This window comes from Paramormyrops kingsleyae, chromosome 2 (assembly GCF_048594095.1).
Source record: "Paramormyrops kingsleyae isolate MSU_618 chromosome 2, PKINGS_0.4, whole genome shotgun sequence".
Lineage (NCBI taxonomy): Eukaryota > Metazoa > Chordata > Actinopteri > Osteoglossiformes > Mormyridae > Paramormyrops > Paramormyrops kingsleyae.
This window is the reverse complement of record NC_132798.1, coordinates 32,953,933-32,975,531: the sequence shown is the minus strand read 5'-3', so window position 1 is coordinate 32,975,531 and position 21,599 is coordinate 32,953,933. Positions and strand designations below refer to the sequence as shown.

The 21,599-nt window shown below is 46.4% G+C and overlaps 1 protein-coding gene across 4 annotated transcripts in view; it reads left to right on the top strand.

Annotated features, from left to right (window-relative positions):
• The window catches only part of znrf3 (zinc and ring finger 3), a 58,499-nt gene that overhangs the window by 12,990 nt on the left and 23,910 nt on the right, over positions 1 to 21,599 (top strand). For all 4 annotated transcript variants that reach the window (XM_023812352.2, XM_023812351.2, XM_023812350.2 and 1 more), the window contains exon 2: positions 19,464 to 19,586. In XM_023812352.2, coding sequence (XP_023668120.2) covers positions 19,464 to 19,586 — 123 coding nt within the window. The remainder of the gene's footprint in view (positions 1 to 19,463; positions 19,587 to 21,599) is intronic.

The following is a 21,599-nucleotide window of genomic DNA, read 5'->3' as shown; positions in this document are numbered from 1 at the left end:
AAATGTTAAGGGTGCTATGTTTAACTGATGCTTGGCTAACGTAAATACACAAGTATCTTATGAATAGACAGATGACCAATTCCTGTTCTTATGTGTGTATATAATGTTGAGGGGAGTTCAGCACAGAATGATCTCAGTGTAGATACAACTGGATGGTAAAAGTGAATCTTTGTTATACTTTCCTCAAGCCGAGCTGTTTTTGCTCTCGCCACAGCCAAACTGCTCTGAGATTCCCCGCTTTTCGTTCTCTGAAGTCCTTTTTCCTCATGTTTCCGCTCCTTGCTCGTACTCGGTCGATCACGTCTTGCGGGGCCAGTGTCGTTTTAAACTCCTGACTGGGCTCGCTCGTGCTCTTTTGGCGGCTGTTTGTCTAACCCTTCATTAAATTGGGCCTCTCTGTACTTCTTTTTTAGCCTCGCTCCCATCCTCGCCGTCTTATTTCGGTCTGAAGCATGACTCATTTCAAAATATGGATGTCTGGCTGTTGCCACCGCCACCGTGAGCACAGGGCGGCATTGTTTGTGCGCGGCGCGCTGACCCGCTGGCGGCCCGTGGCGTTGGCACTGTGTGCCCCTTTGCTGTGGGGACGCGCCCAGCTCGCGTTTACCTGTTACATGTCCATTCAGAGGCGCGGCAGTGGGAATGCGGCCGGCTGGCTCGTCGCGTGTAAACATGGCCCTTCCACACGGGGTCAGAAATAGGATGGGCTGGCCCTGGAGACAGCCCCCCCCCTCCACCCTCAGCGCCATTACCGCTTCTGCTTCACCGTGACCTATGGTCCGCTGGGGTTCTCTGCTTGCGTAGCAGTTAGCTTGTAGCCTGTAGCACAGGACACTTCCTGAATTTGTTTTCCGGAATAGTTGGTGACCACATCAGTTTTATTTTCAGCTTTTCTCTTCAGAAAATATTCGGAAAATGTTCTATATTCAAACCTTCCAGCTGCCCAGGTTTGAGCAGTTCTGTCAAGTTTTACCCATTCGCTCTTATCCTGAACCAAAAACGCTGTAGCCCTTTGCAAGCCAAGGGTAAGTGTGGTTTACCTCAGACCGCTAAGGTAATGTTTCTGAGCCGTTATCCCTGTGTTTCATTTTATCAATCTCCTCTTTTGAAGATCATACAATTTCCAACAAACAACTACCAAGTAAATAATTTTTAAAAGCGTATGTGTAGAATTGGCACTTTGATTGCAAAATGCAGCTGACCAGTTCCTTTTAAAAAGCTCAGACTTTGCCCGGTCCATTAAAAAATAATAATGTGGTGGGTTAATGTTTACAAGCTTTGCCGATCTTCCTGCATCATGTTAATCTCGAGCGGGTTTGGCCTGCACAGCGCGGCACTATCGGGGAATGGTATGAACCGGCAGGTAGCAATGGAACAGCCTTGCCACAGAATGACGGCGTTCTGTCTGCAGTCAAGAGACCAGCTTGCTGTTTCATGTGAGCTCTCCAGTAATGAAATGGCATCTGTCCCGGGAACTGCATCCGCTCCTCGGGTTCAGACGTTCTGGAAGAGGCGTTTGTTTGTTTTAGGAAAATGTGGTGAGGATTTGAGTGTGTGAGCCAGTGTAGCATCATGTTGGGGGGGGGGGGGGGTTGGTTGCGTGACATGGGAGCAGATCCTCCCTGGCGGGGTGTACTTTCACACAAGCACACTCTCATTTTCACACTTAGTTTAAATGGCACCATTCCTGTTAACTGACAAACTGCGTGTTTTACTTTGAGGGGATGGAAACTCTATAAATGTGGGATGTTTCCCGCCAAAATCTCAGAAGCAGCTTTTGAAAACTGCTTTACACTAGGTCCGCACTAATGTGTTTCCGAAAGAAAAGATCTGTATCCACACTACTGTTGTCACTAGCTTTGAAAAAAACATTTGCGTCCACACTGCACCATGTAAAAGGCAAAAGACGTAGCTTAACCTACATTGGCTAATGGCGCATATTAGCCTACACTGGGCAAGTGCATAGGGGCGAAAATTGTCCCACCTAGCACTGCCCTGTTCAGGTCTTACCCAAAACCTAATCAGGACAGGGTCATGAGCTAAGAACGAACCAGTCTGTGTAGGTGTAAAAAAAAAAAAAAATTACATTTAAGAGCATCCACACTGATGTGTGACGGCAAGATTAGTTTTTGGACACTGTTGATGATTTTCTCTGCTTCTCAGAGAAAAAGATCCACTGTAGTGTTGATGGAAGGTTAAATCGGAAGAAAATTTTTGCATTTCTAAATGAAAACGTGTTATTGTGGATGTAGCCCTCATTTTGTGAAATTTTGTTGATTTGGGCGATGCATTCTTGGGTAAACTCAATAATATCTAATACAATATTCTCCTATGAGTTTTTTTTTCTGAACATCTTGTATTTTCTTGCGTCGTCAATTATTTAAATTCTGAAAATTCGCCATCTTCCCGAAGTAGCCCTGCCTTGCATCAAATCGAGCTCTAATATTTTATCTACATTATGTGGAAGAAACCAAGGCCCACAAAACTGACCACCCTGTCCCTTGATTCGAAGAAAGCCTTTAGCATTAGCTTTAGCATTTAGCTAAATGAAAGCTAGCCTTTAGCTATAGCCTTAAGCTTGATGCAGGCTAGCCTTTAGCTTTAGCCTTTAGCTTCTCTAATTCGGTGAGAGTCTGCTAAAGTCAACTGAGTATGTTGTCATGGATCCTCTTCAGCCTGAATTTCTGATCCATTAATTTTTTAATTTTTTTATTTTTAAATGCAGTATAGTGATCACCCAAGGCCTGGGTTACCAGTTGGGTGTTTTTTTTCCCCTCCAACATACTGTTTCTCCTAGCTCTCCTCTTTTTCTCCCCCACCACCGGACTGCCAAGCACCTTCAGGCTTGTATCTGATGGTGGCAGGACAGTGCTTCATCCTCATGGCGCAGTGGTCTCCCCTGGCGGAGGTCCGAGAGCCATTTGCCAGAGTGCCCCGCCCCCTTCGTCTGTATCCACAATATGGTTCAACCGGTTACTTTTTTTGCTTGACATTTTTCAGGTCCCCACAATGTAAGCTTCAATTTTATAAAAATCTGAGAACACAAGATCAAAACTAAAAATGCTGAAAGTCCTCTATTTTGTTTGATTTCTTATGATTAAGATTAGGGCTGGTTAGGGGTTAATGCTATCATAGTTATGATTAGAGTAATTCCCATAGAAATCAATAGAGACTCCCCACAAAGATGGGGATACCTAATCTGTGTGTGTGTGTGTGTGTGTGTGTGTGGGAATGGCCATGGGGTTAAAGGGATGGTTAGATTTTAAGGTGGGGGCGGGGCTCTCATTGTTTTGAAGAGTTTGGTTAGTAGACTATTTTTCCCTCTTTCTACCCCCCTCCCCTTCTGAATTCAAAGGCCCTTCATTCTCCCCTGCCAGCTGCTTTCCAGGGTTTCCTCCATTGTCCACTTGCTGACCCCCCCCCACCCCCCCTCCCGCCCAGAGCTCGCCAGCAGCCTGCGGCTTGATGTGGACATTGCTGCAACCGCAGGTCCCCTCTCCCCGGCAACCACCCCCCCCCCCCCCCCCGCTGCTCGCCTGCTCCCTTTCCCGCCTCTCCGACACTCCAGGCCAGGCTCGGCGGGTGTCCCAGCACCCCCCAGGGCTGAATGGAAGGGAACGCCCCTGTTTGATCGTAGTGGGGGTGACAGCCTGCGGAGATGCGGGCTTTGGACGCCGCCCCCCGCTTGTGATCGCCAGCCCTGTTCCAGCTCCATCGCAGCATTGGAAATAAGCGGCCTGTTCATCGGAGCCCGACTGCCTTCGCTTCAGCCTCCCCCTGGGTCTCCATGCCCTGCCTCCTCTCGTGTCCTTCATTCTGCTCTTTCCCTCCCTTTTTCCTCGCTGTACCTTTAGAACATATCACACGACTGAGCTGCAGACCCACCCCCCCCCCCACGTGCATGAAAACTCTTCCTTTTGTCAGGAATCCGGCTCTTTTGTATGTCACTGTTAATCTCCTGCATGAGTTTCGCTGTGCTGATGGAGGACGACTCGCTCCCATCACGTCCTTTTTGTGCCCCTTAAGCTAATACATCAGTTGGCTCAGATAATCCAGCCCATAATACTCTTTCACTCAGGAAGAAGATATTCAGCACTCTCTGAGGATGAGTGGGTGTGAATGTGTTCGACTGCTCCATACTGTACAGTGAATTTGTTGAAGGTCTTTTTTCAAAGTAAATTAAGTTTGGAACAATAGGTACTTCAGGAGACTGGCTACCTGGAAGTATGCAGAAATTCTGTAGCTGATTAGTTTCTTGTTGTCGTCCATTAGCTTCATCCAGCCTCACTTACAGGGCACTTGTGTTGGTGCATTAGACGCTCGCGTGTCTTCTTGTTGCTGACATTGCTGTTTGCTGTGCTGCTGGGTGCATTTGGGGTGGGTGGGTGCCTGGACACCAGGTGACATGGTCTTCCTTGTGAGATGACAACCATCGGATGGAAATCGGTGCCCATTGTAACATAGATTTCTTCTCTTTTGGCTGCTCTCTGTGCCCGTTCTCCTGTCAGGTCACTGAGAGATCGCTTATAGACGGCAGGCTCAGCATTCTTCTGAGATGGAGCTAATGCTCCCTGAGATGACATAGGGTGGGTTCATTGCAGTCTCGGATGCGATTCGGGCAGGGGGTGATGCAAGTTGGTTGTAAATGCTACTTGCATAGAACTTACAAGGCAGTAATGTGTATTCTGTCAAAATAATTAATAAAATGATTGAGTGATAAATAAAGGTTGGAGGTAACATGAATCAAAACCAAAATGTATTTTAATTTGTATAGGGCACAAAACTCTCTATGCTAAACCAAGCTTCTAGGTTTTAATGGAGTTTTTTTTCCTTTAAAAAAAAATAATAATAATAATAAAAAATCATGTTATAGCGTGTGTGTCCTGTAATGTACAGCGACTACAAAATATACATTTGCTCTTCCCAAACAGTCAGCCATAAGCAATAGCTTGATCTGACTAATTCTTATTATTATCATTATTATTATTATTATTATTATTATTATTATTATTATTATTTTCTTCTTTTGAATGTCAGTTTAGGTCATTTTCTTGCCTCACAAAGGCCTCTGGCTCAGAACCTGTGAAGCAGAAAAACTCTGATGTAATGGGCTCAAGGGAACCCACTGAGAAACTACCCCCCCCCCCCCCCCCTTTTCAAAATCCCTTCTGTCAACCCCCCAAATCCATAAATAAAAAAGAAAAGAAAACATAAAGCAGGAAGGTCATGTTCTGCACTGATACATCCTATGGATGGTATGGAACCTAAAAATACGGAACATAATGTAGGGATCTTAGGGAAAAAAAGTGTTTTCTGATTCAGTGATCTTTCTTTGTGAGGGTGGGGTGAGAGGGTGTTGGTTGGGGGGGGGGTTCAGTCTTGGCGCCCATACATGGGACTCTGTGCCGCACAAAGTACAAAAGGGACCTGTAACGCCTCCAGATTCTTTCTAGTCAAGTATCAAAGGCGTGCTTTGCTTTCGAACAAGGGGCTGCTGGGTAATATGGGGGCGAGGCAGCCATTGAACCCGGTGCTGCCCCTGCTGGGTGCTGTGAGTTCATCTTCCAGATAGGGTCTGCACCCCCCCCCCCCACCCCGCCCTCTCAGAAGGTCTGCTTGGCTTTGAATAAGAACGTCTTACCTCATTGTTTGGCAGAATAGAAGAAAGAATGGTGTTAAACAAACAAAGGAAATGTACATAAAAAAAAAAAAACCCCCGTAGACACTAACGATAGACTGGACCACGGCCTCCATTGCGAGGAGAACCGCCATGACACACAGGTCTCTCGGCCCGTCAGGTAACGGCGCCGAGCAGATGGCGGGCAGGACGGTCCACTTTGAAGCAGGGTTGACATGGGGCCCTGACCTTTCCAGGTCAAGGATGACATCATGCTGCCAAGTGGCTTTTGTTTTCTGGATTTGACCGTGGTTGGGGGGGGGGGGGAGGGTTCTGACACCAAAGAAGGGTTAGAGGCTGAGTTGGGTGGGAGGGGGGACTCTGCTATAACTGTGGAAGCTAAAACTCTCTGAAGCCCGGTTGGGATCACCTGTGGCACAAAGAGCTTGCTGGAGATCTCCCCAAATGTCTCCGACTCCCTGGCCACACTGCCGCGCATACCTCAGTGCAAGGCATTCTCACACGCGTGATTGGGCCGTCCAGCACAGGTGGTTTATGGACGATCTGCAATGGTAGTTTTGAAAAATGATGTTTGTCACATCTTGGACCTGGAACAGCTTCCAAGAACTTGAATTGCTTCCAGAGCTCCTGTCTGAGGTGTTCCGAGGTCCTCGCTCAAAGAATAGGGACTAGAGGGCTTGACCTGTGGTGGCCCCCTCCCTGTCTCCCCAACTCTGCTCGGCGTGTAGGTACTCCCATTTATGCTACAGCGCAGTCAGAGTTAAGCTTCTTGGCCCCTGGCATGAACATCTCTGACAGTTAGGCCATCAAGGGAGAGCTTGTTCTTGTGAAAGTTATTGCAGGGCAGGGATGGCTTCCTTTTAAATTGCTGGGAGAGGCAAGGTTTATAGCATGGCAGGAGGCTTGGGAACCTGTTCCAGTGTTTGGTGAAGGGTGGGACTTCAAATGGAAGATGCCGTACCGGCCTATCACAGAGTAGTGTGCTGTGATGGGTAGGGCCTGGAACTCTCAGAAGGGTGTTACCTAGGAAATAATTGTCTTTCATGTTTTAAGCCATGCCTCATGCCAGGAGGCTTAAGGGTGGGTTTCTGATGGGATTTGAATTCTTCGTCAAGTGCTTCATATATTAGATGCTTGTTTTTTGTCTAATTTGTATACATCTATCTATTTTCCAATCGTAATTCTAGTCCAGGGTCATGAGGTGTTCTGGAGCCCAACCCAGGCAGCATCGGGTTCACCCTGGATGGGATGACTCTCAGTCACAGGGCTCACACTACTAGCAAATTAGAGACAACTATTGGCCAAAATGCATGTCTGGACCGACTCCGAACATGCAAACGCTACACGTGTAGAGCAGTGAGATTCAAACCCCCAGCTCTTGGTGTGAGCCACTCTGCCTCTGAGGTGCTATGGCTTATCCAGTACCTCTTATGGCTTATCCAGTACCTCTTATGGCTTATCCAGTACCTCTTTCATAGTCGATGCATGCGCCATCCTACCTACCTACCCACCCACTTCAGCGGGCTGCTCCAGACTGTCCACTGCAGGTGCTCGCTTCCTCCTGTATAACAACGGGACCCATAGCCATATCCTAAATAAAACAAGGCTGCACAGGAGGAAACCTAAGCTGGGCGTAAATGGCCCTGGCCTCTCAGAGAGTGGTGGGGGCTGGAGGTATGAGACACCCAGAGCTAAACAAAGGGGACTTAAAGTGAACCTGCCAGCTGGTGATGAGGCACACCCAGAGAAACGAATAATGCTGATGTTCAGAAATGCAGCAGTCAGCCATAATGCTAAATCCACCAGCCTAATATTGCATAAGTTGCTCTTGTGCCATCAAAACAGCTCTGACCTGTCGAGGCATGGACTCTGCAAGACCTCTGAAGGTGTCCTGTGGTATCTGGCACCAAGATGTTAGCAGCAGATCCTTTAAGTCCTGAAAGTTGCGAGGTGGGGCGTCCATGGATAGGACATGTTTGTCCAGCACATCCCACAGATGTTTGATCAGACTGAGATCTGGGGAATTTGGAGGCCAAGTCAACACCTTGAACTATTTTTCATGTTCCTCGAATCATTCCTCAACAATTTTTGCAGTGTGACAGGGCACATTATCCTGCTGAAAGAGGCCATTGCCATCAGGGAATACTGTTGATATGAAGGACTGTACAGTAATAACTTTGCTCAAAAACTTAATTCGTTTGAGGACTCTGTTCACGACCCGAAAAGTTCGTGACCTGACTCAATTTTTCCCATTTATAATAATGTAAATACAAATTTGTTCAAACCTCAAACACTGAATTTTTAAAAAATTATGTTTTTCTGTGACCAAGAATATAGACTTAAATTAAAATAACCTTAAAGAGCAAAAAAGGGAAAGAGAGAACATATGTTTACAGAAGGCGGACCAATACACAACTGAGCATACGCTTGTTGGTGGGCCGGTCGCTCAAGACGCCAAAACACGGAAAAGAACCACAAAACATCCCCCCAAAAAAACTAAACAATTAACATTAAAAGACTGAGTAACAGTCAAAAACAATACAGTAATTTCAAAAAAGTGATTTTTTTATTATACTGTACATTATTTTCATATGCCTAAAATTTATGTACATTTCGTGATGCCACGTGTTGTGTGGCGATGAACTTCTTTGTACTGTAAACAAACAATACGCAGTTGCCACTATGTGTGAATGGAGAATGTAACACTTAAATGGGAGTTTTTGCTATTAATGAAGTACTGTAATTTTATGTATTGATATGTGACTGTTAAAAACCATCACAACCATGTTTATCAATCACTGAAAGGTACCGCTATAATAGAACATTCTCTCTCTCTTTTTTTTTTTTTTTTTCTTTCTTTCAGATATTCGACCTCTAAAGAGATATAGTAAAGACATACATCTACAACAAGTTTTTTATACATTCCACACCGTTCTTGGGCGTAATGTACACTTAATGTGTTTTGGGTGGTTCTTTGGGGCGCTTTTGGGGGATGTTTGTGTGTTCACAGCCTGAAACACGGTTCACGAACCCATACAAAAAATCTTCGGACATCTGGTTCATAACCCGATTCGTTTGTGAATAGGACTGTTTGTGGGTCGAGGTACCACTGTACTTGGTCTGTAACAATGTCTAGGCAGGTTGTATGTGTCAAAGTAACATCCACATGAACGCCAGGACCCAAGGTTTCCCAGCAGAACATTGCCCAGAGCATCACACTGCCTCTGCCAGCTTGCCGTCTTCCCATAATGCATCTCTTCCCCAGGTACAAAATGCATGTACGCCCAGCTGTTCACATGATGTAACCGAAAACCAGACTCCCTCGACTAGGCCACCGTCTCCCCTTGCCCCATGGTCCAGTTCTGATCTCATTTGCCCATTGTAGGCACTTTCAGTGGTGGACAGGAGCACTCTGACCGGTCGACAGCTACACAGCCCCATACACAGCAAGCTGTGATGCACTGTGTGTTCTCACACCTTTCATATCCATAACTATCATTGATTTTTTTTTCAGCAATTTGTGCTGCAGTAGCTCTCCTGTGGGATCGAACCATACAGGCTAACCTTCACTCCCCATGCACACAGTGAATCATGGGGGCCCATTAACCCCATTGGCCTTCCTTGGACCACGTTCACTTTCTTAATATATCATGGCACCCTTGACAGGAGCCGCTGTAATAAGATGATCAATGTCATTCACATCACCTATCAGTGGTTTTAATGTCGTGTCTAATTGGTCTATAACCAAATGCGAGTCCTATTACTTACTGTTTATTCAGAAATGTGTGCTGGAATCCCCTCGATGAGTTACCAGGGGTCCATAAATCCGTCTTTTATGCTTCATTTAAAAATATGCTTGAGGGACAGCATCCGTGTCCCCTATAAGGCTGGAGGGTACGAGCACCTGGAATCCCCTCTGCTGCTTTCCATCAAGGTCACAGGTGGTTTCCACCCTCAGTTTATCTGCCTGTCTCTGTGGGTCTGACATTAGAAGGTTAGGCTCCGTGTGTCATTGGGGTCCTGGAGATGCCATGACAGGATATGAGATCACGCCGTGTATGTGGGTTGCATGTGGATGACACCATGTCTCGGCAAAAGGCTGTCAGTGAGAAATTATGGGCTGTTATGGGCCTCTGAACCGGCATGGATGACGTTGACCGGGGAAGTCTGATGGTTTATGTCTGTAAGCTTGCTCAGTGGTTTGGCACTTATGTGGGTCACTGTACAAGGGGTGTTTATGCTGGTTATGGCTGATGTTTGACTGCATGTCGTGGAAGTATTTGTTTCTTCTTTCACAGGCGTTAATTAGCTTGTAGCAGTTAAGGTGCATCATGCTCTTGTATGCTTTGCTCACGATTAAGAGGCAGTCATTTTATTAAGAGCTATTGTATCGTTATGTGTGAAATCCCCTGTTTCCTTAGTTACCAGGCCTACAGCCCCCCCCCCCCCCGATTGGGGGTGTATCAGATAATCGGATATATGTAACTGGTTTGCACGAGGGTTGGACTTTCTTGCCAGTGCCCACGAGTTTCCCTCTATTACCGTACTTTGATGCCCCCCTCCCCCCCCCCCCACCTCTTGCCCATACTTCCCATTCCTCCGGCTGGGAGCCCCTGGCGGGGCCGTGCTCTAATCACATTCCAGCAGAGGGGGCGGTGGCTTGTACTGCATTCCGCAACCCTGGGGGCTTTCCAAGAGGAGAGCGGGTGGGCTTCTCCAAGGCACCATGTTCAAAAGGAGAGAGGGTACTTAAAAGTCCCCCCCCCCTTTTTGAGGTGATATGTTGATGACTCTGCTCTTCCCAGTGTGGCATGCTTTTCGGTAAAGTGCGTTCCACACTCTGGAGCCGCTGTCCTGGACCTTCACCTTCATTAAGTGTCCGTCATGTTCTGACAGGGCCTCCTCATTTACACACGCATTGGAACTTCAAAGGAGCACCACTGCTGGGGCACATTCCCAACTGCAATTCATTTGACCGTATAAAAATGTATATAGATTTTTTTTCTGTTTAAACATGTTTGTAACAGTCTTGACTATCATTCTGCTGTTGATGATTTTAACAACTGCATGTGATGCATAGATGAAATGGAAGCCTTGCAAGATCTGGGTAGGAAGATGAGAAATTGAAAATCTCCAGTTTAAGAAGGGACTTGGTGTTGTACCCCAGAACAAGGTTTTTCATTGCAATCTCTTTGAAACTCTTTGAGATCTCTGGCTCATTGTGACAATATAATCACAAAATGCTGTCCGTCGACCTTGGAAAGCACTATACAATGTTCCACGATCTGCCTCATCTAGCATTCCCACTCTCCTGGGTCTGCACATCATGGGATTGCACCTCTAAACCCGACCCTGGTATTTTACACACCATTGACATTGCCAATCAGGACCCTGGAAAGCCTTCTACTGTTTCCAGATCCTGTGTAGCCTTTGCCCTGGCATTAAAGCTGTCAATTCCAGAGGTCTGCCATACCTTTGGGGATATTTTCATGGTATTGGGTGGCCTGTCCGGGTGTCCTCCTGAAATGGTGACCCGTATTTGTTTACATGGTTACCATGAGCACCATACAGAGGCACCCTTCCAAAAGACTTTGGTCGGAGCCGCAAGCTTTCTCTGGATGAGTCGCCCCCAACATGGCCCCTACTTAATGTCCTTGGCTCCTTGTCTGCTCCACTGTGCCATTCAGACAGGGTGCACTTCCCTCCTGCCTTTACCACTTACAAATCTGGGGGCTCGTCTGACGTTGGCGTGTTTCCTGCTGGGAATCGGACAGCGAATGCCCAGGCTAATCCGAAGCGATGGCCTCGCACTCCAGCCTGCACACAAATGCAACCCCCATTACATAAGCCGTCAGTCCATTTTACCATCTTTTTCATTGTGGAGTTTTGCACAGGGTTAGTATAGCTGGTAGCTGACAATGACCTTCCTCCATTGGGCATCCTTGTGGCTCCTCTTGGTTTTCCCTGCGCAGGGGACAGAAGATAAGTTTTCCTTTTTGGGGTGGGGGTGGATGGTGGGGAGGAGTCAGCAGGACCTTTTATAAGATAATATTACACAGTGAATGTTGTTTCCACCTGTGAGGCTTTTCCAGCTGCTTTGGTGTAATTGTATCTCCCCCCCCTTGAAAGCTAGCAGCCCCTTTGAAGCTATTTCCAGCACTTGGGGAACTGGGAGAGGGTTTTAAAAAGTAAATTAAATAAATTCACATTGTGATCAGTATCACATCACTTTTGCCCCGGGAATTTGTCAGGGATGGTCACTGAATCAGCGATTTCTTATTCTCATATCCACGTTCAGTTTTTCACTTGTCGGCCATCACTTTTGTGTTGCCACCATGCCTTGCAGTCCACATGCGGCACAAGCTCAGCAACTGTCCACCGTTGCTCTCTGGCTTTGGGGTAGATTAAATACAGTGCCTGGGGATTTGGTGAAGCCTATGGCTCAGACCACAGGAGAAGGTTCAAAAATCTGTGTTGAGCCATGAGGGGTGAAATCTGGCAAGGGCTTCCCACAGCCAATCCAATTCTGGTATTTCATAGACAAGAAATACTCCCAGGTGGCAAATCCCACAACAACTTTGCACAAAGGTCAGTGGTCTACGGTCATTGGTCTATGACGTGACTCGCATTAAAACCTTGTACTCTGGCAGTCATTTTGAAGGGGTGTTCCTTAGTGGCAAGCATTATCCACGCACTCCACACCTGCTAACTCCGATGCTCGAGGAAGGATTTAACTGCCAGGAGCATGTAGTTGAATAGGCTTCCAAGGATTACCCAACAGAGCTGAACCTTTGTTGCCTTCTGTCCTTGTGTATCGCATGAGGGAATCTCAACGCTGCAACAATGCAGCCAACATAACCCCAAACCCATAAAATAAACACAATTAAAGTCCCTCGCAATGTCACTCTCCTTGGATCTCTGCTCAGATTGATTGATTTATGTCTTGACATTCTTTAGGATCTCATCAAGGAGAAACCCTAAGGATGACTGCAGACATTAATTTCTGAAATGTAGTTAGTTAGCCATGAATTATCGGGCCTGCATGCACACACCTGCCTGTTCGGGGCTGATGGGATTTCTCCTATGTAACTGTAACGTGTGCCAGTGTTGACCTTGCACCATAATCCTGTAATTTATAGGCGGCTCTGTCAGTTCAAAACGCCGCCAGCAGAAGAGGACTTTAATGGTATGAAGACTCAATGAAACTGAAGCAGTCCTCAGATTTGTTACAGCTGCTGTTCCTCTGTGATGTGTGATGGAAGCCTGGAGTCTGGAAGCGGTTTGGGTGTTTGATCTAATAATAAACGTGTTAAGTCATACTCTTAGCTAAGTATGATACCTAATCTCTAACTAGCTGCTATTTGCAGTCATAAAATGTTTTACTAATAAAGTCAATAGTTATAAACTGTAATTTGCTGTTGACTAAGTCAGACCCTCCTGTAAATATTAGCTTACCATTGTTCTCCTCTCATGAATTCAACTATGTTTTGACTTTAATGATGTTGACAACTTTTCTTGGAATATAGTCATCTTTTTTGTAACAGGCTAAATTCTGTAAAATAATCGGGCAAAATGACGGGTCATTAATTTATTTTTTTTTACACCCCCCCCCCCCCGCCCCATTCTGAAACAATGCTCCCAAGAAATTTAAACCGTGAAGTCGGGAGGCTAATTGCTGTGGGCATTACGATTTTCATCTATAGGCAGAACAGGGAATGTGGAGGCTTGTTCTTTCATTGGCCTGGGCCTGGGGCTGAGGGAGAGGTGCTGCACCCAGCACTGGGCCTGGTTTTGAAAGCTGCTTTGAGTCTTGTGGTCAGGGTCCAGACTCTTAAGTGGTTAAAGCCCCAAGGGGCTCACTTGTGGCTTAGATCAAATATTTTCCTACCTTCTCCGTGGCAGCAAACTATATTATCGGCAGATACGTTCTACAGTCTCTAGCCCAAGAGTGCTTTCGGTAGCGTAGAGGACCAAAGATTAGGGTCGGCCTCTCTTCCTGGCTGGAGGCGTTGGCAGGATTTCTGACTGCAGGTCTCTGAACCCTGGAACCAAATGGAAGGACCCATGAGTCTGATGTTACCGTTGCGTTTCCGTGACGTTAAGGTTGGTGCTAGAACCTGCCTGATGGAGAGCCTAAGTCACATGATTTCTCTCCAGTATGATGATGATATAACTTGGAATAGTAGCTATTTATCTGTATATCCTAATTCAACTGATCTGACCTGCCCTCCTCCTTAAAGCAGTCAGATGGTGAGCTGCCAGCCGTTGGCCGTTCTATGCAACAGGTAAATGTCTCTTGAAAGTGCATGAACTACCAGCGTGCAAAGGTGTGTGTTTTTAGTTTTTGACTGGATTTTGCTATGAGTGTATGGGGGCTTGGCGTCATATGCAGGAGATTTGTGCCAGCTGTAAACCCCCCGGGGTTTCAACCCCCCCCCCCCGGCTCATTTTGTGGCATTTCATCAAGATACAGGAATGCCCTCAACATGCCTAAGATCTTGCCTCCATTTTTGTGGTCTGTGATCCACAGCAAACATACAATTTATGGGTGTTGGGGATGGGGGGGGGGGCATAGAAAGCTGGATCGTCTACTGCTCCTTCCAAACAGCACTGGGCATACGGATGCAAATATGAGCTCTCTGTTTTCTGATATGCCTGGGCTGTTTGGGGAATGTCCCTCGGTGGGGGGGGTCTCTTGTTCTCCGATCATGTTTCCATTGTCAGTATGACAAGAAAGAGAAGGAAACTGTGGAGGATGAAGTCTCTCATTCTCCAAATAAATATCTTGTGTGATGCTTAACTGCTGCAACTTCATTGTTGTGGAAAAAGCAGTTTGGAGTCTGAGTGCTTCAAGACTTCAGGCACGTCTTCTTTGGAGGGCTTAGACATTTGGGTATTTAGATTGTTCCATAAAGCTTTTTTAGTTTGCTTTCTTGTTCAAACTGTAGACCACAGCTTGAGCTGCAGAATCACCTTGATAGTGTGGTTGGTAGAAATCATCCTTCCGGTTTGTAAGCTGCCACTACTTGTAATTTGTGAAGTTCCTTGTGCAAAGTTCTGCTGAGCCATTTTCCAACAAGGGCAGTGTAGCATGTGGTGGACAAACATGGAAGGGGGGCATGTTGGAAATTTGGGGGTGGGGTGTCCGTAACTAGGGGAGGGGTTGGTAGGGAGGTTGAAGTAGTTGTTGAGATGATCAAAGGCTCAGTGAATTGTTCTGCTGACTGAAAAGAAGTGGTATGGCTGGTGTGACTCGCATTTTGATTTCCTCTGAGAGGGATTCTGGAAAGAGCTCTCCAAAGTGTGCCTGTTTTGATCCTGTTATAAACCCAGATCGGCTCAGCCTTTGGGGGGTTGTTTCTGGAGGGGGGCTAGCATGGGCTAACAAACATAATAGGTTAATTTTATCAAATGCATCCCTGTAATGTTAGCAGCTGCATGTATCAGTTTTGTTTGGTTAAAAACTGACTGTTCACACTTTCCTTATTCCAAAGAAGATGAACTGTTTGGTATCTGGAAAGGAGTAACCAAAAATGTGCTACTACAAGTTAACACTTATCAAAGAAGAGTTGTTCTTTCATTTTTTTTTTCTTGATAATTCTTATGCATGTGTAAATGGCTGCTTCCGGGCATCTGCGCGGTCGGGGAATTGACCCCCGGCTCCCATTATAACAGCCGTTTTGCAGCTTGGCTGATGGATTCGCAAACATTTCCTTTATGTTCAAACTGAACCGCACCATTGAAATGGATCATTTTCTAAACCATAAGAAAGTTTGTCTGGTCCACTGTATTGACTGGAAGCATGTGTAACACACACACACTCACACACACACATACACACCTGTGCTCGCAGTATTTTCGCCCTCCTTGTTTGTTTTTCTCTGACAGATCTGCAGACAGAAGAGTGCCTATTGGTGATTGTCGATCCTATTATTACAAGCATAGCTGAGATCCCACCTGTGATTTCATTGAGCGCGTCGCCTGCGTAATACGATATCCATGTGAAAACACAGCGCGGGCTGCCACCGCAGCCCAGGTCCCCTGTCCTGCCAGCCAGCCCCAGCACCGGCGCCCTCTAGAGATGGGAGCTTAGCACAGTAGATGGGAACGCTGGCAACCCTGTTCTCAGAAATGCGGAGCCTTGCGCTCCCCTCACCCCGAGCCCATCCCTAAACCTGATTGCTCCAAATCCCAGCTGACAGTCGAACAAAATACAAGATGCTGCAGTAGCCTTATTAAGAAAAAGAAAAGAAAAAAGTGATCACAAAAACCCAACTGGACCAATTTGAAGACAAAAAGCTAGTGTGTGTATTCTGGGCACAGGCTGACTTCCACGTCGGTATGGATTTTAAGCCGAAGGTCACCTTACAGTCACTTTCTATGTGGCTTTTTGTTCATCGGGAGGCCAACTCCACCAGAACCCTCCTGTGACTGGTGCGTGCGCGGGCGTGAGAGAGATGGTGGGAATGAGGAAACGTGGAATATCGGGATAATTCTGCAACTTCTGAATGAATCTTATATTCTTCTTTTGCTTCACCCTTTGAATAGAAGGCTGGTTAGTGGATTTGTGTGGAAAACCGATTTTTAGCAGAATTGATTTGCCTTTGTAACATTTGGTTTCTACACCCAAAATTGGGCTGTAGAATGTGAACAGGAGCACAGCAGAATTGTGTGGTAGTGCTTTCCAGCATGACAGAAGGCTCGTCTTCAGAAAAATGATGGTCTGTCCACAGCAAATAGAAAATGCTTCTGAAATGGCCAGTTCTTCGGGATCCATTTCAATCTAATCTTTGACTGTGGTACAGTTTTTTTTTTCATTTCTATCTAAATCACATTTTAATACATGCACTTGCAAATTTAAAGTTAAAAAAGGAACAAAAATACACTACATCTCAGGTGTAAATTATTACATTAGCCCAATCAACCAATAAAATAATTTTGTGGGGGTCTTGCTGGAATGTGATGTGATGGCGGAATCATGCTGCCCAATCATGCTTTCATTCCGAATAAAACAATGAACCTCAGTATATTTTGCTTTTAACAGTTAAATGGACCAAAATAGCTGGTTAGCCATGATGACTGAAGCCCATAACTGTCACCTGTGGGACCCGACAGGTTTATTTTTCTAACGTGAGAGAAGTTTGTTCGTTTGCTCCTCAAACCCCTGAAATGGTAACGTTGCGGAGAATTGTCAGCTCTGATTTTTGTCTCCCCGTTTGCCCGTTTTCCTTGAGCGCAGTGGGCATGGCTTTCAAAAGGGGCCTCCACGCTTGGCCCAAAGGCCGTCCGTTTGCCTGGTCTCCAGCACGCACTTCCGTGGTCCGGCATAAAGCAAATGTTCTCCAGTGAAGTAAAAGCCATCGTGCTGTTGAAGATGCTGCTGTTCCATGGAGGTCACTGGCTGAAGTTGCCACACTCCATTGAAGCAACTTCCTGTCTTTCCAACTCAAAATTATAGAAAAGTATGGACCACATCACCGAAGCGGGACGTCACCCAGTCTATGAAGACGCCCCGAATCTGTGTGACACTGCAATTGCTAGATGGAAAGAAGTGTTTGCTCGTGTCCAGATTGCCAGTTTTAGCACAACAGGTCAGGTATCTGTGCCCATAACCAGGGCTTCAAATCCCAATGCTTGGTTGAGGCCTTTGAACCAGGCCCCTAACCCCAGGAGTGGTAGCTGATCGTGATCTGTATTTCTAAGTGGCTTTGGACTAAACAGCTGCTAAATAAATAAATAAATGTAAGTGTAAATATGACCATCAGTTTTTAAGTAAATTAAAACCAAAAAAAATATCGGTGCCCACAGAAAAACATGTCACATCTATCTGTTTGGTCAACAGATGTCCTTCAAAGAAATGATCATCAATACATTTTCTTAATCCTCCCCATCCATTTTAGAATCATTGTAGTGATTTAATCTCATACAATGTATAGGGATTTAGTCATAGAATTTCCCATGATACCCTGTGCCCGCCCCCCCCCGGTCCCAGTTTGTCTGTGACTGAGAAGATAATTGGGGGATTTTTTATTTGTTTATTTCGGTTGATCCCCTTGCACACCTAAAAATAGTTCAAGCTGGTCAGAATAGGGCAAGGGAGGAAAAGGGGGGGTAAAGGGGTCATTTGGAGAGGGGGCATCTGTGAGGGGGCGAATGGATGGGGATTGTATGGTCACTGGGCTAATCCAATAAATGCAAGCAGGTCAGTTCAGCAACAGTTAATGCAAGTAGGGAGACATCACCCCCCCCCCCCCCCCCCCAGTGTGGGAAGGGATGGCCTTGGACTAAGCAGGCCAGGCCTTAACCATTAATCTTCTTTCAGAAGCTCTAATCCAGTTTGAACAATTTGGGGCAAAATTACCTGCTTCTTTATCTACCACATGTTGAATGATGAAGGAATGCCATCCATGGCAAATCTAATGCATAATCAGTCTGCCTATTGTGCTGCATTGTGTGCTGAAAGGGTTGAAATGACATGTACTGGGGACTTTTTTCTGCTCTCACTGAGGTCCTTGAGCCTGGACACTGGAAATGCCAACATGGCATATTGCTAATTGATTAAACAAAGACAGCATTGGGTTTTAAAACCGCGACGTTTACGGCTAGAGCATTATGCTGGCAGTAATGTTCTGTCGTGACAGTGTGCTTCAGTTTTCATAGGGCCCTGATCGGCCATTGTGCGTTGGCTGGAGACATCACGGAGCCAGTGAACTTCAGTTTTGCTGTAGAATAATTGAGAACATTGCAGTAGAACAATTAATTTAAAACTACCCCCCCCTCCCCGTTTTGTAAAAGTGCTCAAGACGAACAAAGCCTGCAGCCTAATCCTCATGGCAGCTAATTAAAACTAACTTTTTAGACCACTCCTGTTAAATGCCTGCAAAGGGGAGAAGAAACTGCCCTTGGATTAAATTTCTGACCTCTTGTCTTATTTACACAGCCATCTTTCAGATCATGCGAAGTAAAGATTCAAATTAAGTAAAATAACCTAACGTGTATACTCTTATCTCTAATTATAGTGGCCCTACTTCTCAGCCAGAGTGAGTCAGCATTTTCGCTGTCTGCGATCCTCGCTGCTAATCTTCTTTCCAGACAATCCTCTGTGCTCTCTGTCCGCTTTGTGCCGAATCTCTGGGTAATTTAGCAGCCTAGTGGATAAAGAGCCACTTAAGATATTCTGATAGACTATGATTGGTATGTGTTTGAAGAGCGGACCTCAAAGTCTTTCTCTAATTTTATTTATTTATTTAAGTTCGGCGCTTCAATCCAATCAGAGGCCCTAAGAGGTGTTGATGTTCCTGCACCGAAATGGAACAAGGCCACACTGTCCCTAAAGTGTAAATGGGAAAAATAATTCTAATTATAAGAAATCATTTACGTTTAACGCAAAGCATGACCGTTTCCATGTAGCCCTTATTAGTATGCCGGTGCCTTAATGAGGCGCTGATTTTATCTTTGTGGAGCTGTGTTATTAGCAATTGAAGAGCAAATTTCCAAAATTCATGGACGGCATAAGTTCATTAGTAAGTACTATTTCTGTGGATTTAGTGACTTTTGGATATTTAACAGAAGTTTTCATTGATTTCCATGAATGGGTTTTGGTTCCCAATACTGTAACATGACGAGGGAGCCAAGCGTTGGCTCTCACCTCAAAAACAATAAAAAATGCACCGAGTGACTTTTGGAAATGTGCTGTTCAATTAATTCACTGACATAATGTTGACTAGGACCTCCTTTTGTTCTCACCTTTTCGGAGAGACAGTCTAGGTCTGGCGGGAGGGAACCTCTTCTCACAAGTAAAATCTCTCCCCCATGTCTGTTCCAGATGCACCCGTTAGGGCTCTGTAACAACAACGACGAGGAAGACCTCTACGAATACGGCTGGGTAGGGGTGGTCAAACTGGAGCAGCCAGAACTGGACCCCAGTTGTCTCACGGTTCTGGGAAAGGTAAGGCTCACTTATTCTAACAGACAACGTGCAGGAGGTACAGAAATGTTGTTGAACTCCTCTGATTGTTAATAATCTCAGCAGTTGAAACAGGAATGTTCTCAGTAGGGCTTCCAGGTGGCGATCTAAAGTGATTTGGTGGGAAAGGATTTGAGAACTCCTCAGAATTTTTATTAGAACTACTCAAGTTCTGAGTCTAACCAGAAAGTGAGGTCCAGTTGGATAAATGGGATGTGCCTGGTAATAAACACACAGTTCGCCTTATTAGCTATGAGGCTAGCTGGCAGCGGGACAAACTTTATTTATTGTGATGTTTAGAAAGTTGAAAAGCATTTGGGCATTCCTCCCAAGACAAATGTGACTCTAAAGTATGTAGAGAAATTACTTGATGGCACGTGATGACTATGGGGGGGGGGGGGCTTATAGAAAGTGATCCTGCCCCTGGACACTAGACTGGGTCAGCACAATAAAAACACTCGATCCTTATGATGGGCACCCCAAGCTGGCTTTTTATCGTTTGCCTTGTTAAAGGACGGCAGAATGTCATCGCTGGTGAATTGTGCGGGGAATTAAGGAGGCCTGAGCTGCCCCCTCCGTACGTGACTGCCGCCGGGGGGACCGTGGGCCTGGGGCCAAAATGGCGGGGCGAGCGGGTTAGCTACCGCCCCTCCCCTCCCTGCTCAACAGACGCGGATCCCGGCAATTACAGAACCAATCCCATCGAATATCAGCTGCACCGTCTGGCCAGAAGGACCGGCTCGGCTGGGCTCAGCCAGTGGAGCAGGTGTGCGTGTTCGTCCCGCTCGCCTCGTCTCCCGAGAGGTCATACAGCAGCTCCCAGCTCAGTTGCCAGGATACAGATTTATGATCAGGTTGTGAGAGTTGCGCAAAGTTATCGGCTCATTTTTTATTAAGGCGTTCTGTGCCCCCCCCCCCCCCGCCGATGATACCGGAGCTGTAATCTCATTTATTGTGTGTATTGTGACAGAAAGAGGCCAGCTCTTTGTGATTAAAGAATTGTGTGGAGGACCGAGGACTGCAAATGGAATCGTTTTTATGGCCCGACCATAATTTTTTCAGTAACAGTAATAATACCACAAATGTTTCCTTTTGCAAATGTGAAACCACAGTCATAAATTTGATTTAATTGTGATGGTCAGGAAATGAATGCATTTATTGCACAAACAGTGTAAGGACATCCGAGTAAATGAGTTAGCAGGTAGTGGACTGTTAAGGGCTAATGAGCCTGACTGACTGGAAGAGTCCCATTGTCTTATTAACTGTGAGCCTTAATTGGAATCCCTTCTTGTAAATGGCTTAAAACTGCGAGCATGAAAGCACCCAAAGGTAAGGAAAGGTGGAATACTGTGGGGTGTTTTTTGCGTTTGCTGAGGTCATGCTTTTCAGGTGCATTAGGGGAGTGTTCCCTCTCTGTGGACATGGCTCTAATTAGGGGGAGAGCCTATTGTGGCCCCCGATGGCTCCGGCGGGGAGCGGCGCAGCTGGGGGCTGTTGCCAGAAGGCCCGGTCTGGCCCCCGTGGCCCAAATAGGGATGGGCCGGTCATCCTCGGCGTCTCTGTCCATCCTGGCCCCTGCCTGAACTTTCCACCCCCACCCCTCGCCGCCCCACACACCCACACACAGGCTCGTGACGCCCGTCTTATTTACTCAGAGGGGTGGGTGGGAAGGACTCGGGCCCCCTTTGTGAAGCTGCTTCTATGTCTCCCGGCGTCTAGCGGTGGGGGGGTGGAGCCAGAGAACGGATGAAGGTGAGACATGGCGAGATGCAGTGAAATGCCGGTCACTGCCATTTTGTGGGGGGGGTGACCGATAGACGAACTCCTTCCCTGTGTAGCCCTCAGGGCTGTAGTTCAGGTATGTGTGTGTGTGTGTGTGTGTGTGTGTGTGTTTGTGTGTGTGTGGTGGGGGTGGGGGTGGGGGGGGGGCTGTTATTTCCCTGTCATTCTCTTTGGGGCTCCATGTCATGTGCCTCCCATACAGTGTGGTACACA